The sequence below is a fragment of the Cloeon dipterum genome, chromosome X (genome assembly GCF_949628265.1).
Source record: "Cloeon dipterum chromosome X, ieCloDipt1.1, whole genome shotgun sequence".
Taxonomy (NCBI): domain Eukaryota; kingdom Metazoa; phylum Arthropoda; class Insecta; order Ephemeroptera; family Baetidae; genus Cloeon; species Cloeon dipterum.
Genome location: NC_088790.1, coordinates 1,894,522 through 1,911,984, shown reverse-complemented (window position 1 = coordinate 1,911,984; position 17,463 = coordinate 1,894,522). Strand labels below are relative to the sequence as shown.

The following is a 17,463-nucleotide window of genomic DNA, read 5'->3' as shown; positions in this document are numbered from 1 at the left end:
GAATATGAAACAAAAATGTACAAAACAAAAAAAATAGACAAAAGAGCGGGTGGCGACGGCCGGAGTGTGTGTGTGTGCGATGGGAGGGTGCGTGGCGGGGCCGCCGGGCGGGGGTCCGGCGGGGCGCTCGGATCAATGGGGCGCTCGGGGCGCATGAGCGGAATATGGATCTAGCCAGGCAGCAGCTCGGCGGCGGGCGGGCGGGCGGGCGAGCGGACGCACCGACGAACGGAACGGGCAGTCGCGGCGAGGCCGGCGAAGGCGAGCCATCTGCACAGCCCATGGCGCCCACCCATGGCTGAGGGCCACGTGAACGGCGGCGCCCAGCGGGCCCAGCTCGAGGCCCACCGGCCCAGCAGCAGGAAGGCCAAGTCCGTCTCCTTCCACAGCGCAACCAGTCTGCCCACCGAGAGGAAAATCTCCAGCGGTCAGTACCTCGGCCTCAATTTTATACTTTCAAAATTGTTTCGAGAAAATATATCGGGTTTTTCTTAAAAATAATTTATTCAAATGAAATTAAAGGGATATGTATCTAAAATTCACACTGTAAAATATTTGAATCGCAGAAATTGCTTAAAAAATAATTAGACCAGCAAAGATTTCTTTTTTTTAGTGCAGGAAATAAATAAAATCCCGAAATGGAAAGCATGATATTACTCAAATTATTTTTAAGATCATCGATAAATTTAAAAATTTTAAGATTAGAAATTTTCAAAAGTCAAAATTATTATTAGTAATATTTTTACTGCTAGATCAAGATATTCAACAACTAAAAAATCGAAATAATCCAAAAATGAATTAATAAAATTGGTCCACATAATTTTCGTTTGTTGCTTAGAACGTATCAAAACACTCTTGACATTTACATTGCGGTTTCACTCGTTGTGTTTCCCTCAAATTCCTTCCGCTGGCGTGCGATTAAGGTGGCTTGACAACAAGGAAGTCAGCTTTTTTATGCGATGTGAACAGAAATTGGTTTCGTAACAAAAATCGAGCCCGTTTTTTTATCGGAAAGCAGCCCGTATATGGGCCAAAAATACACACACATACCGCCGCACGTCGTCTCTCTCCTGCACCGACGCAAGATGCAACCCGCATGACAAAAGCGCCGAGCAGGTTGCATCACAAACCATAATTTCAAGTCGAATCGACAAAATCTGAAAGTGGATAAGCACCGATACAAAAATCTAAAAATTATTTATACGGAATTCTGAAGATGGTTTATATAACCGTAAGCTATGAGAGGAATCAAAATCGAGCGAAAAAACATGGACATTTTTCAGACATTTGGCACAATCTGAAATTTAACAGGTTTGTTTCCGACAGGGTTATCTAGAAACACTTCTACTGGATTCTGAGAGAACGGGGATTTTAAAATGGGGGCGTGGTTCTCGGATTAGTAAAAAAGATGGCGTGGCTCGTGTTGAAAAGCGCGGGAAATATTAGACATCTTTTTTACGGATTCGCTGGAATTTTGAAACGTGGGCGTGGCTTTTCGAAAATTGTTCAACTTGTTTTTAGAGAGATATTTTGCAAAATTACGAAATGTGGGCGTGGTTCTTCAGTATAGATTGGTGCCCAAAACTTGCAAAATCGTAAAACTGAATTTAAATCGAGGAATCTTCGAAATGGAGGCCTGGCTCATCGGAAAAATTAAAAACGGAGGCGTGTCTTTTGCCACAAATCATTATAACCAGCGCTTTTACTGGGATAATTTGGTAGAATTTTGAAATGGGGGCGCGTTTCCTTGGTTAATTCAAAAAAGAAGGCGTGGCTCATGTTAAAAAGTGTGGGAAAATTGAAATATTAGGCAACTGAATTACGAATTCGCGGGAATTTCGAAATGTGGGCGTGGCTCTTCGGAAATTGTTAAACTTGTTGAAATGTGCGGGAAAATGGCTAAACTTGACTTCTCAAGTAAGAACGCGGGGAAAGGGGGCGTTTTCCTTTGGATATTTTAAAAAGAAGGCGCGGCACATATATGTCACAAAGCGTGGGAAAATCATTTCATGTTTAGTTTAATCTAAGTTTTTAAGCTAAATCCCCGATTAAATAATCGATTTTACTGGTTTTCAGAAAAAAATTCGATTCTAAAAATGTTAAAAAGCACACATGATCGCAATTATCTAAAAAAATCACCATTAATCGGTTTTGTGCATCGGACAAAGACATTTTTTCCCTGTCACCGCGGTCCGGATTCACGCGACGGTCAGATATGGCGTCTGGTATAGAAAAAATGGCGGGCTTAAAACGTAAACTGAAATTGGCTTGGACAATTTATCATGAAAAAAGCGTCAGCACAATGAATAGTTTTTGTTGTTATTTCTTTACTACACCTGATTTCGCCGGTAATTGGTGAATCGACCATCAGGCTATTGGAAATGTAACTAAATACGCGGGAATGAAATTATTAGGTCTGCACGCCTCTTTTTCGACGCTTCTGATTGGCCGTTGGACTGTCTTCGACGCCATATTGACTTCTGAGCGGCGGGAACCAACACAGATCGCAATCCGGACCTCACATCTGCTCTATTTAAATCACGGCCGAATTCATAAATAAAAATCCGTGCCAAGGTTGAGGAAAGATGTTGAAAGTCAAATGCCGAATTAACGCGTATCAATTCATGCGGTGACAGCATGAATAAGATTGTCAATCGAGAAAAAAGAGAAAAGAACAAAGCGAGAAAATCAAATTGGTGTGGTGAGAGTGGCATCACTCTGTTGTAATTTATTCGTTTACTCAAAGCTGAATGCGAAACGAGGGTGTCAGCGGGACACGGGGGCGAATTTGGCTGTTTGCACAGAGAAAGAGCGCAGAATGGAGTGGAGTGGTGAGTGGTCGCGTCCTCTCGCTCGCTCTCCTGCTCAACAATTGCAGAGACGCCAGAGAGCGAACACTTTGTTTTTGCGTCTGTCGGTCTGTGTGTGCCAGCAAGAAAAAGCACGTGTTTGCCGTGTGCCCTTTGTCCTTTCGAGTGGCTTTTTCGGCGGCGGCCTCGTCAAACTGCTGCTCTATGTTCGATGCTCGACCCACAGACCCAGACCGGACGGCCGGCAATTGAAATTTCTCCAAAGACGCCTTTGAATTATTCAGCAAAAGAGAGTGCCAACTGCCGGCCAAAGCTCAGGCAAGGGAATCGACCATTTTTTCTGCAGCCCCCACAGCCTCCAGCTCCATACATTATTTGCTGTGCTGGAATGGAATGTATGTACAGAGAGCAGTAAAACACTTTCAAACGCGGAGCCTGCTTTGCCTTGCAAAAGAGTTGGTTTTTACCCAGCCAAAAAAGAGAAAAATCACACAAAGAGCAGGCATGTACATCATTCAGATGTACAAAACCGCTTATGTCGATATTAAACTGTGCCTGCGATCACGTTGACAGCTGAAAATCGCAATAATAACGTTAAATTTAACGATTTCGGCAAGTACTCATTTTTTCATGGCACGACGCCCCCATTTAAAAATTCCGGTGAGATCTCAGTGAACAATCAAATTTTACGATTTCCCCGCGCTTTTTCTAACGTAGCAAACCGTTTTTACTGCTCAGAGCCACGCCCCCATTTTAAAATTCCAGCGGTATATATCAGTAAAAAATTAAATTCTACGAGATCCCGCGCTTTGTAGAACCGTCTTTACTGCTTAGAGCCATGCCCCCATCATGAAAAATATATTCTTGCTTTTATGTTTTCGTTAAAACCAGACGGGAAATGTGCAGTCCCTCAATACTACTGACTGAGTGAGTGAAATAAGTTTCAAATTAAGCCACGAATTTATCCTCATTATTTTATTTTTGACAAAGTGTTGGTACGCGCTTGTCTCTGAATCCCCAATTGAAAACATTTATTCATATTCTGGACACTTGAGAAACTTTTATCCAATCTCTAGAAGACAAAATATAGATTCGTTCGTGTCTAAAAAAAACTCGACTCTTGGAATGGTGCCAAAAGAGCGGACAGTTGAGATTTGACTAATGAAGAGGTTTTGACAGCATTTTTCTACATCTCCATCTTTTGCTCATTATCAGTTTGCATGCTGTAAAAATAATTGAGGCTGACTGATTCGCCAGTCGCCAGCCGCAAGAGGCTAAATTTCGGCGTGTCAATAAACGCCAAGATGGCGATTATTGCGCGCGCTACTGGGGCGCAGGAGAGAATGGCAAATGGAATTTTGCGTAGAGATGAGAGAATGAAGATGCTTGCCTCCTTCGCCACCCGAGAATGTGCGCGGGTGCATATATGAGGTTGGATTTTAGGCGGTTTATACAAAGGGGTTTCAACGCATGTTTATAAGCTGAAAATTCTGACCAATGTAATCGCAAAGGGATTATATCGTTCATAGCATTTTTAAAGATCGATTGTTTATATCTACAAAATCAGCAAATCGGTATTTAATCAGGATTTACTTCAGCTGCGAATCTAAGAAAAATTGCCAAATTTTACAATTTTCCCGCGCTTTTAAACACATGCCACGGAAATGAAACAATTTCTTCGTATGTTCCAATCGATTCCGGAGGGTCGAAATAATTTTTCCGATCAAAGAAGCAACACGCTCGTTGCTTTGGCGCGCGTAGCTCATGAACCTTTTGGTCGCTACTGCGCATGCGTCGCCCCCTCGCAGCTGACAACACGCGCGCCAAAGTAACGTGTGATTTTGACAGTTTTTGCTAGGAATAAATATTAAGGAATCGATTGGAGCATACGAAAATGTGTTTCGGTGGGACTTGTTTCTTAAAATAAATGAAAGGTTCGCGGAAATAAAAAACATATATCTAAAAATCCCAACTCTGCGGCTGTATACTCTAATAAACTGTTGCTCGCGGCGCCCAGGCTGAGGAATAAGCGAGCGAGCGAGTGCCAATTCGTCTCTCTCTCTCTCTCTCTCTCTCTCTCTCTCTCTCTCTCTCGTCGCAGCAGCATTTTTCCACGCCGAAACGGGGCTTGTTGTGTTTGTGTGCCGGCGCTGCTTTCACTGCGCTGCAAATTGAAATAAGCGCCCTCGGGGTGGGTGGCGGCAATAAAACGCAAATCCGCCCCTGCTTTGAGCTCGATTTCGGGTGCAATTTGTCCGGCTATAGCCAAGCCAGCCACACAACCTGCGCGATAAACTCGCGAAAAAAAGGAAGACGCTGATTTCATCTCGGCAAACAGATTGAACGCGGAGAAATAAAGTGACGCCGTGTTTGTTTTCTCGAGTGTTGGACAAATCCTATAATCTTATCTTGCAAACCAAGTTATATAAAGGAGTACTCGAGGACGTTATAAAATGCTTCTCATTCTATCCAAAATGTTTCCCTTAAAAGGGGGCGTGACTCTAAATACGCTAAATACCATGACAAATGCCAAAACGGCGGAAAATTCGAAAAATTAATTGACTCTAGGAAAAATTGAAAAATAGGCGTGGCACGTAGCAAAGCGCAGGAAAATCGTATAATTTGACGTTGTTATCAAGATATCGCGGTAATTTTCCTGGGGAATTTAAAAAAGGGAAGTGGCGTGTTAAGAAAACGGGAAACCCGTAAAGTTAATTGAGTTCAATCTGAAATTATGAAATGTGTGTGTGGTTATCGAATTAAGAAATGGGTCCAAAACACTGGAAAATCTTTTTAAATCGAGGAAATTTCAAAATGCTCCTTTGAAAAATAAAAAAGGAGGCGTGTTTTTTGCCGCAAATGTTGGTAATATCATTATAATCGTCGCTTTTACTGACAACATGCCTTGCAAGAATTTAAAAATGGGGGCGTGGTTCAATGGGAGCAAAGTGTCGCAAAGCGCGGGATAATCGTATGATTTGACGTTTTTACTGGGAGTCCACGATAATTTTGAAAAGGTTCCTAGGGATAGGGATATTTAAAAAAGGAGTGTGATGAAAAACGCGATTAAATCTTGTTGAAACCGTAACAAAATAACCGATTAATCGATTTTGGAAGTGTGTCAGAAAAAGAAACATTTGAATTATCGTTTCTCAAAGTTTTACTGCTGCTTGGCACTTCATTAGCGAGAGGAGATGGATACAATTGGGATTGGAGGCAGCTAAACAGAGTGCAAAATTTTAGTGCCGCTCGTAAAAAGAAAGTATCGGCTCGGCTCACTCGAGAACAGAGAAACACAGAGGCAGGAGAAGAGAAGACAGGGCTGGCTTTGGCTGCTGCTGGGCTGTGTGTGTACGTGCGAGTGAATATAAAACAGAGAGCTAATTGATGCCCGGCACGAGGATTATATTATGGTCTCGCTCGCGTCGGGCGGATGTCTGGTGCGGGGGAAAACAAATCAAATCGGTGCACGCAGAATTGACGTCCGCGTGTGTCGCAGCTGCTGCGTTTGACAGGCCGCTTTTCCAAAATGAAATTGCTCGTGTTACTGGCACATGCTTCACACGGCATTTACACAACCCTCACAAATCTGCCTCATTTTTTTCATTCTTCTCAGCAAATCCGCTGCTCGAGTGGGTTTTTTTTATAAACGTTTTGAGTATTATTGCAGAAAATCAGGATTTCAGCTGAAAAAATCGGTAAATTTATTGAAATTTTATCTTTTCCCGCGCTTTGCAACACGTGCCACGCCTTCTTTATAATTTTTTGGGCAGACGAGTCCGTGAATTCTTATTAGTTATAACGTTTTATTTAAAAATTTTTTCCCGCGCTTTTATGCGCCATGTGCCACGCTTCCTTTAATAAAATTTCCAGAAACTTGTGCAGTAACAATTTTCTAGCTTTTTTTCTGACGGTTATTTCGTGTTAATCGATTATTAATCGGAAAATAAACCAGCAGATTTGGGGACGTTTTGGAAAACGATTAATTACCAACAAATAATCATTGTGTTTCAAAATTACCGAAAGTTTTGCACGATTTTTACACCGGTGGATCTAACAAAAAGACTTATACTAAATAGGCCAAAAGTTCCGAAATTGGTGCTCATCTTTATTTAAGTCTTAAAATGAAATCGTCGGTGCGGCCAATTTCCCCATTCGTGAGCTCACGAGCTTTGGTACAATTCTCGAAGAAGATTTTGGAGATTTCGTGCCTGACATACACGGCTTAAAAGGCCGATTTTCGACGCTCCTGCGCCAGTCTAAATGCTGTTTGAGAAGCGGCCGGTCGGCCAGCCGGCGCGGCTTTCAAAGAGAACGAAAGAAGTATATATACTCCACTTTTTTAATATATTTTGCCCAGCAAGCGCCATGCCGCCGGCAGTGTCGATAGACTGCTTTGCTCGCCTCCCTTCATATTTCATATATACACAGCGAACAATAAAAAGGGACGGAACAAGTGGCTCATTCGCAAATGAACCTGCCGAGCCCAGCAACAAATTTGGTTTTTAGGAAAAACCGGTTTTTTTATTCGGCACACATATTTTATGTAATTTTAAAACTGTGGAAAAGCAATTTACATCTGAAAACGCCAAATTTATATAAAAAAATATGTGAAATATGGAAAAACGAGCAAGCATTTCGCCAATTGCCTCCCGTTTCGATCAAAGCCAAAGCAAAATGCGGTGTTTGTCGTTATTTTGCATCGCGGCTGCCACCGCAACAAAGAAGCAGCCATTGAAAAGCGGTAGCGAAAGAGGCTTTTCCAACCCGGCGAACGCGTGCTCACACATCCGATCATAAACATTGGTCACGCTGCACTTGGCTTATCGCATTTTCAAGTGGAAAAAATAACTCTATTCCTCTTTGACCTGCGGAAAAGGTTTTGCAGAATGCACAGATTAAAAAGTTACGTACAATCGTGCGGCGGCAACAAGTCGAATCGATACTTTGCGAAACTTTCCACGGACTGTGCTGTTAAAACGGTGCTTTAGGAATTTGACCCTTTGGAAAAATGTTTCCAGAGCATTAAACCTCGTTCCTGCGCACCCTGGAGGCTCCCTAAAGAGGTTGAATTGCACAAATTCCAAAATTTCATCCTGATTTTGCCGTTCAAACGGTGTTCAGATCTTGCAAATCAAACAATTACAGAACCCATGAGGTATGTCGTTAAAGTGGCGTCAGGGTTTCGTTCTGATGGCCATGTCTGACCTCAGGGCAATTTGGATTTTCTTACTATTTACCTTAGCCAAATAATTAGGTAATTTTTTAACCCTGGCGTCAGGGTTGCCCTCGAGCGATCGGTAGAATCTTCAATGACGCCTGAGTGGATCTGTACTAATTTGATTTGCAAGATCTTCACACCGTTGGAATGGCAGTCGAGAGCTTTCAGAATATGTGAGGTTCGACCCATTATGAGAGTCATCAGAAAACGCCCTGAGTACCCTAAGAGTGCCCTGATGTATTCCAAAAGGGTCGAGTTGAACATATCCTGAAAGCTCTTGACCTGGCCATCTCCAACAACGGTGTGTGCAAATCTCGAAATTTGAACCAATACAGATAGAGCCTGTAAGGCGTCGTTAAAGAGGTTACAGATCGCTCGAGGGCTGCCCTGACACCATGTTTCGATTTTTAACCTGTTCTGATGGTCTCATCTGACCCCAGGCATGTTCCGAGGGTAGAACCTAAATCTTGGTGACATACCAAAAATACTAAAAGGGTCAATCAACAAAAAATTGCAAATAATTTCTCGTGGAACCAGCCCAGTAACAACTATCAATGGTTTGGAAATTTGCCTTAATGCCAAATCGCAACACAAAGAGAAGGACTGAATCTAAAGCAGTAGCAATGACGCGGTTGTGTTGCTTGAAGAAAATGTTGGCAGTGGTTTATTGGCTCGAGACTGGTGCGAGAGGCAAAATATATTAAGTGGAAGGCGCGCGCGACGCGTCAGATGCACTTGTTCGAATCGTGTGGCTGCAAGTGGAAGTGGGTCAATGACACCAAGGGCAAGAAGGCGAGCCACCCCTGCCTGCCTGCTGACGTTCGAATAGTGTGGCACGCCAGGGCTGCGCGCGGCTGCCTTGCATTGCACCGAGGGCTTAATGCGATTTAAATTCGAGTCCTCGCGACGCGCCAGACGGCGTCAAATTGAATCGCGCAATGCACCTGCTGCCTGCCGCCTGCCCCGACAAATAAATTGCTCTAATCTCGTTTGCGAGGCTATTGATTCGCGCCTCACGCCGGCTAAATGCAAAATTGGGGTTTCGGCCTTGCAGAAGGGACTTTTTCGTGATCAATCAAAGGCCCATAATATATTATATTGCTTGTTATGGCCGATGGCTGCTTTTTCAGAGGAAGATAAATTAAAAAGTAGGCGTGGCACGTATTTCGCAATGCGCGCGAAAATCTTAAAATTTGACGTTGTTATTAAGAAATCGCGGGAATGGTTCCGGGGAATTTAAAAAAGGGTGTGGTATGTTATGAAATACAGGCAAATCGTATAGTTTGACGAAATGTGGGCGTAGATATCTAATTAAAAAAGGGTCCACTTTCAGAAATTGTTCAACCTGTCGAAAAGCGCGGAAAAATCCTAAAATTGTGTCGAAATGTGGGCGTGGTTTTCTAGTTAAAAATGGCACACAAACACGCGGAAAATCGTAAAACTGAATTTAAATCGAGGTATCTTCGAAATGGAGGCCTGGCTCACGGAAAAACCAAAAAAGGAGGCGTGTCTATTTCCGCAAATAATCATATTCGATTTTTTACTAGGATTAACTAGAAAGAATTTTGAAATGGGGGCGTGGTTTAATGGGACAAGTTCTCAAAATCGTAAAGCTTGACATTTTACTTTAGAATTCACGGGGATTTTTATGTGGGGGCGTGGCATAGCGCGGGAAAATATCGTTATAGGGGCGCAGAAGAATGGGCAATCGGCGCCCGAAGCAATTCTCTGCTTTTGATTGTCGTTGCAAACGGCAGGCCGATGTGCAACAATCAGCTGCGATTGTGTCTGTGTCGCCGTCTCGTCACTCGTCACATAAATAATTGTGTCAATTCAGGCGTTTTGCAATTTCGCGAGAGGCAGAACGCGTGCGAGTATATATTCTTGGCACGAGTTGGCTGGCAAATTTTCAATTAGCAGCCCCTTTTGAAGAGTGAAGAGGCGGCCGCGGGCGGGCGGGCAGGCAAAAAGCGAATGCGGCTTGTACGATTATTTCTCGAGGACGCCTGCAATCGCATTTCAATTTCTCATTTTTCTTTGCGATTCTCCGCGCGGGCGAAAACAATGCTGTCGCGGCATGCACTTGGCGGCTATTGTCCCTCGGAGCAGCTCGCACCCAGCCTCCCTCCCTAGCTCCCACCCGCCCCCTCCCCCTCTATTGATTTCGCCTCAACTTTGGCATTTTGCACCGTGTCGACTGTGGAGCGACGGCATTCCCGGCCGCAGCCACCCGCTGATTTATATGCACTTTCTAATTTCCACTAATTATCGCCGCCGACCTTTTGCCCAAACTTGGGCCGCTCGCTCGTTAGTCTTTGTTTGCGCGCGGATAATGTATGGTGGTAAAAATGGCCGGCGTCTGCTGCGTGCTTCAAAGTTATTTCTCACCATTTGCCCGCCACTACAGGTATAAAATACACCAATTTGATGCTGAATCACAAAGGCGGGACTTTTGGACGAACGTTTATACAGAAGACTTGTAAGACTTTTGCTTCACGATGCGTAAAAGTCGCGTTTTTCTCGAGAACAAAACGATCACCACCATGATTTAACTGTTAGAAGACAGCTGGGTGTTTTAAAAATCTTGTCAATCTCTGGAGGAGGGCGGGAATTTTGAAATGAAGGCGTGTTTCTCAGGAAAATAATAAAAGAAGACATGGTACGTGTAGAAAAAGCGCGGGAAAACCGTGAATGTGATGTTTATACTGATAAAACCGCGGGATTTTTTTAATAGGAGCGCGGGAAAATTGCTAAATATGGCGTTTTATACAACAAATTTGCTGAAATTTCGAGTTAGGGGCATTGTTCCCCTGTAAGTTAAGAAAAAGAAGGCAACGCACGTGTCACAAAGCGCGGGAAAAATCATAATTCGCCTAAATTTCAAAAGCGTCTCATGAGCCTCACAGCGCGGGAAAATGTACAGTTTTAGATTTTTTCAGAGAGATCGCGGGAATTTATAAACGGTGGCCTGATATTTCGGAAAATTAGAAATGGAGAAGGCGTGGCTCTTTTTACGAAGCGCGGGGAAATAACGTTTTACCGAGATTTTCGTACGTTAAGTCTAATTTAAGAAAATAAAGAATGTTACTGTTTAACTTGGAAGGCCGCGCAGCTAAAAATAAATTTCGGATATTTAGTTTGTAATTAATTTCCTGCGTCGAGTCGGTCAAGTTTTGTGATTCCGTTTGTGGCGCACGCGAAGCATCAAACTGCCACATTTGCACGAGCGTCGAGTGAGAAACCCTTAAAGAGGCGGAATAAACCAGTGCCGCGTGCATGCATAAAAGAGATTGCTATTTCGGTGCAAACGCTGGGGGTCTAAATAACTGCAGGAAAAAGCAAACTTTTTGCCCACAAACAAGCAAGCCGCGCGGCTGCATATAATGGCCTATATTTAGCGTTCACTGAGGCTAACTCGGGCAGAGCGCGGCAAGAAAAAAGCCCGGTTTGCATGTTATTTCTACCCGAGCGAGCTAAAAAGGAAAAGGCAGGTGCTAGAGCGCTCGCAGCGGGACGGAAAAAGGGTTCGGTTGCAATTCACATGTTTGGAAAAGGGAGGAAATAATTTCATGGATTTTTTTCATTAAAATCGAGGAAAATTAGTGAGTATGAGACGTCAACTTTTACGATTTCCCGCGCTTTGCGATACGTGCCACGCCTACTTTTTTAATATTTGTAGAAACCGTGCCCCCTTTTTTTCAATTCCATCGGGTTATCAGCTAAAACCGTCAATTTTCCAAATTCCCGCGCTTTCTGACAGTTACCGCGCCTACTGGTGAACCACGCCTCCTTTTCAATAAATTTCCCGCGATAATTTTTTTCATTGTGAATCCGTTGGAGGAGATTTTCGAAGTAAAATATTTCCAAAATTCTATGGAAACATCCGAACCATGCTATGTCAGCAGAGGCCAGGTTGCGGGGGTGTGCCTTTCTTCCTTCTCGATTCGTGTGTGTGTTTTCGGTGGGCAAACACACACGAGGCAGGCAGGCAGGGGCGTCTCGCGCGAAATGGGCCAAGGGCGGCCGAAATAATAACACATGCTCTTCAAACACGCACACACGGCGGGCGCGTTCCAATCTTTCCCGCCGCCGCAGATTTTTATTTGTTCTGCGCCGTTCTGATTGAATCCACCGACATTTCTCTCTTTCCCAGTGTTTTCGTTTAATTTCCCTCCGCGGAAAGCTGGTCTAATTGCTTGAATATTAACACGAGAGAGCTCTCGCATATCAAGTAATGTAATTAATCATAAAGATCCTGCACGCCTGCAGACAGGTTCACATCAAAAGTTCTGTACGATGGCGGCTCCCACCGAGCAAATTTAATATCTGTCCATCGATTTGCATTAGAAATTGCCTTATAACGGAGTTGATCTACAACATAGAACATAGGACCGCGGGAAATTAAACAACTGACAATGAGAATTTCGCGCGGCAGTAACAGCTGGCGACAGTAGAGACATCTGCGCATGCCCAGCAAAAGCAGTGAAGCACACTTAGCAGTCACGTGACTCAATCCCTCCATAACCTAATGAGCAGGCACGCACATTAGCCTTAGCCTTGATGCGTGCGCATTTCTCTTGCTTCTCCCCTCCACTCCCTCCAAGCAGTGGCGCGCACTCCGCTGCGCATGTCACAAACCTCAGAGTGGGGGTATTACAAGACAAGCAAAATATGCGCGTGCCTGCTCTTAGCCAGTGAGTCAGTGAGATATCGGGATTGAGTCACGTGACTACTCGAATTGCGTGTTTCTCGCCTACCTCTGGGCATGGGCAGACGTCTCCACTGTCGCCAGCTGTTGCTGCCGCGTTCTTTTCTTTACGAAAACGGAAATTTCTGATCGCGAAATTCTCGAAATTCTGAGTTGTTTTATTTTCCACGGTAATATGTTGTAGATCAACTCGTGCGCTTTCGCTTGACACCAATTGAGACGCGGGCTGCTTCGTTTGATATGCGCAGGGCGAATGCGCGTTGGTCTGGAAATAAGGAAGCTCTCATTGTCAGCAGCTCTGCTTGTTTGGAAATATTTATAAAGTTTTGTCATGTTCCTCAAGGGTTGAACGTGCCAAAATCAAGTTCAGCTTCGGATTTTTCGCATTATAGATGGCGATTTCATTGTACGGTGTGCAACTTGCTCCTGTTCTCTGTATTGACCATGCTATAAAGTATGTAAATAAATTGAATTATTGATCTGCAGGAAAAAATAGTTTCTCAAAACTTGCTCCGAACTTGAAAGTTGTTATCATTATTAAAATGGGAAGTCTCGTGGTTCTCATTAAGAGTGGAGTGGAAAAGAGCCGAGCGCAGTTGGAACAATTAAGAGAGCAAGGGAGGCCGTTAATTGTAACACAATGCTCGCTTCGGTGCTCTAGAAACGCGCCGCTTTTGCAACGAATGCACCAGAAGAAAACATTTTATACGGTTTCCCGGAAAGGCTGGGTTAGAAAAAGATTCTTGATCGAAGACAACTTGTTCTTTTCCTCATTTTTTTCTGATCTTCAAACCACATTTGACAACCTTTCCTGCATCATTTTGTCGGTAAAACGCATTTATTTCTAGAATTTGATTTAGATTTGTTTCATTTTTATCACGTGCTCCAGAAAGATATTTGGCCCTCAAGCAGTGCGTTTTATTCAATATTGCTTTCCTTATGAGAAAAAAGAATATATCCAATCCATTTCCTTTTCCTTTCTGGGTACACAATCATTCTCACGTGATAAGTGAGAATCGGTGATCTATCATATTCTTAGAAAAATTTTTTCTTGCTTGATTGAGAAAGGAGACTTGTTGCCTTTTTCCCATTTTATATCGACAAATAATCGATTTCCACGAAAAGCCTCTGAAAAGCAACTTAAAAGTTTTAAAAAGTAGCATTTTGAAGATGGTGTGTAATTCGCGGTAATTTTAAAATGATGGCTTTGTTCCCTGGAAAACTCGATAAAAATATTTCACGTGCCATAAAAATCACGAAAGAATTGTATCATTTAACGTTTATCAGTTAGAATTGACAAGTATTTTGAAATGGGGGCGTGGCTGCGAAGGAAAACATGTTTAAGACCATCCTTGACGAAGTTTCTGAGCACACCAATCGATTCTTGAGGGTTGAATTAGGTACAGTGGATATTTATTCCGACCAAAAGGTCCAGCGTGACGTGCGAACTTTTTTTCCCACCAAAACAACATGAACGTAAATGCGAGAAGTGCGCATGCGTCAGAGCTGGTTTGAGCACTTGCAGAGAGACAACCTTTACGAAAGACTTCTTTGTCAGCTCTGACACATGCGCACTTCTCGCATTCATATTTTTTGGCGGGAAAATAAGTTCTACTTGTGCTACGCACGTCGCGCTGCACTTTTTGGTCGGAAAAATATCTACTTTACCTAATTCGACCCTCAAGAATCGATTGGTGTGCTCAGAAACTTCGTCAAAGACGGTCTTTAAAAATGAAGGCGTGGCAGCTGTCAAAATTGGCGGGAAAAGCGTTGTTATATTTAAAATAAAAAAGAATGCGTGTCATACGTGTTGCAAAATCGACTTTAAAACCTTTCAGAGAGGCAAGGGTTGATCTAAAATCAGTTATATGAACAGGTGTGCCAATAAATACTAGTTTGTTTTTCACGCAAAAGCGCCCAAGAGCAAGGTTTGACACGGAATGAACTGTTTCCTATTTCAACGCTGAGAGAGAAAATCGGGTGCTAGGCGTTTTGTTGCCAGAGGCTGCGTCTCGTTTCTCGTTGTGATTTTATTTGAAATGCAAATACAGAGCGAACAGCCGGCATGGCCAACTGGATGGGCGAAATTAATAGAACATGAGGCTGCGCGCCTGCCGGAATTGGCGTGTATGTATAATTATGAAAGCAGCCGCGGGAGATATGAGATGACTTGCAAATGACGAACGCGCCCACACTTTTTGGCTTCCTGCTGTGATGTGTAAATCGTAAAAAAGGCCGCAGGCCACCCCAGCAGGCCAGCAACAACAAACACACACACATACGACTTACCAATTGGTCCCCTTGCATCGCAGCAGCGGGCGGCAAAGCAGGCGGAAAAATGTGTCTCTGCGCGCCACCCCCGGCCTGCACCCCCGCACACCCCCTGCCCGCATCGATTTCTCCCACGGATGCTTGACCAACCGATATTTTGTACAATTCGCGTCCCAATATTCCGTGCCGCGGCCGCTTTTATGCCTTTTCACGTGTCCTTGATAGGGGTTGAAGAGATATTTCAGCCAACAAAAAATTACGCTTCCCTAGGAAGTCTTTTAAATTTGGAAGTCAAATTGATTTTAACAAATTTTATATACGAAAGCAGGAAAAATGATATAAATATAGAAAATCGGCCCGACAGATCGGTTTTGGTCAGTTTTATTCTAAAATATCATCTCCGGCTAGGAATAATACAATTAAAAAATAACTGTTAATCAGCTTTCTGGAGTGTTATACCGTTAAAATTCTACGATTTTCCCGCGCTTTGTGAAACTTGCCAAGCCTTCTTGACAACCACGCCCCTATTTTGAAATTACCGCGACTTAAAAAGTTAAATTATACGTTTTCCGAAGCTTTATTTGAACACAAGCTTCGCAATCTTTCATAAATTTTCAGGAAAACCACGCCCCCTTTTTTAAGTTCCCGGCCAAATTTTACAGATTTCTCGTGCTTTCAAAAACTTTTGTCACACTCCCTTTTTTCTTAACTAGGATATCACGCCCCTTCTATAATTTCTAAACAGTCGATCTGTGAAAAAATTCTTCGATTTTCCAGCGCTTTCAACATTTTTTAATTTTTCTAAGGAACCGGGAAGGAAAACACCTCTTTTCGAAATTCCCGCGATTAGAGAATCCGCGGAGGCTGTGATTTCTTAAAATATCCATCTGTTATCTTTCGGAAATCGATGATTCATCGTGTTTTAAACAACATAAAATATTTGACACTAATATACAAGAATAGTCTAACTCAGCCTTGACTTGAATGAAAAATAAATTGTTATCGCACGAGATGAAAGTCTGAACTGATTATGCATCACACCGACTCTCTCGCTCAATACTTTGAATTAAAATTGTGCTCTTTGCATGAAGATGAAAGTCAAAAGTCGATTCGATTCGATCACGCATCTCGCGGTGATAAAGCTATATATATATGTCTTCTATAGAAGGTCCCAAGGTCGTGTTTTCTTTTAGTTTCGCTGCCGACCGACAGTGATCATTGTTTTTGTTTCTCGTCTCGGTGGTTTCGATCAAACGCGACACACAATTAAATTTGACTTGGAAATTGATCCGAGAATATGTTGCTTCGCGGCGGCATCTGCGCTCTTGGAGGCAGTTAACCGCGGGCGCAACGGTAACTTAATCCGATTATGTTTACACTCTAATCCCCCCATAACGAGACAAAATGCTCCCACGTGCGTCTCATACAAAATGAAATGACGTAGCCTATTTAGGTCTGAATTAATATGGAAATACTTCACATTGAAACAGTTAGTTGTTGTTTTCTTCTGTATTTTTCTTTTTAGGCAATTGTCCAACTGTCTAAAGAGATAAATTACAATTTTGTACACGGTGAATTGCTAGAAATATATGTATACAAAAACAACCGATTTCAAGGACAATAATCGCTTGGATAAGAATCGCGTTTATTTATTTTTCAAATAAAAACCGTCTTTGACGAAGTTTCTGAGCACACCAATCGATTCCTGAGGGTCGGATTAGCCAAAGTGGATTTTTTTCCGACCAAAAAGTCCAGCTCGACTAGCATGGCACAAGAATTTTTTTGCCGCCGAAATAATATGAATGCAAGAACAGGGTATAGCTCGCGGGATTTTTAAAAACGGGCGTGGTTTTAGATTAGATTAGATAATTTATTTGCATTTATACATCAGTACAGTAACAAAGTTACTTTAACACCATCTGAGTATTTACAAATTAGTCAAATTGAAACACACAAAGAAAAATTGAAAACATAAGTGTATACATTTCATCTGTGTGCGAGGCGATAAAAAGTGTAATTGTTTCTCTACATTGTTGATCTGAAATTGAGAAATTCATCTAAGCTATAGAATTTGTTAGAATAAACAAATACTTTCAACATATTCTCGAACTCTGGATGCTGAGCCTCATTTCGCACCGGTGCATGAAGAAGGTTATACAAATCAAGCATGTAAATGTGGGGGTTTCGATTTGCCACCGAAGAAACCTGAGTAGGGACGAAGTAATCATTCCTCGAACGAGTGTTGTGACCATATGAACTTTCCTAACCAAATGAAAATAACGAGTATGTCGGCGAACGAACTTATTGTAGCATTCCATCAAGTAAATTGAAAAATGGGCAGCAAATTAAACTTGTGGAAATAAGGCCGATCAGCCTGCTCAAGCGGTCCTGGAGACAACCAATAACGGACTCACGCCATCGCTCGAATTAATCTTTTCTGAGCTACAAACACT

The 17,463-nt window shown here is 42.8% G+C and overlaps 1 protein-coding gene across 4 annotated transcripts in view; it reads left to right on the top strand.

Moving 5' to 3' along the window:
* The first annotated feature begins 225 nt into the window (after window positions 1-225).
* LOC135946791 (inactive phospholipase C-like protein 2) overlaps window positions 226-17,463 on the top strand; it is a 62,640-nt gene continuing 45,402 nt past the window's right edge. For all 4 annotated transcript variants that reach the window (XM_065495158.1, XM_065495161.1, XM_065495160.1 and 1 more), the window contains exon 1: window positions 226-427. In XM_065495158.1, coding sequence (XP_065351230.1) covers window positions 295-427 — 133 coding nt within the window. In that variant the 5' untranslated portion in view covers window positions 226-294. The remainder of the gene's footprint in view (window positions 428-17,463) is intronic.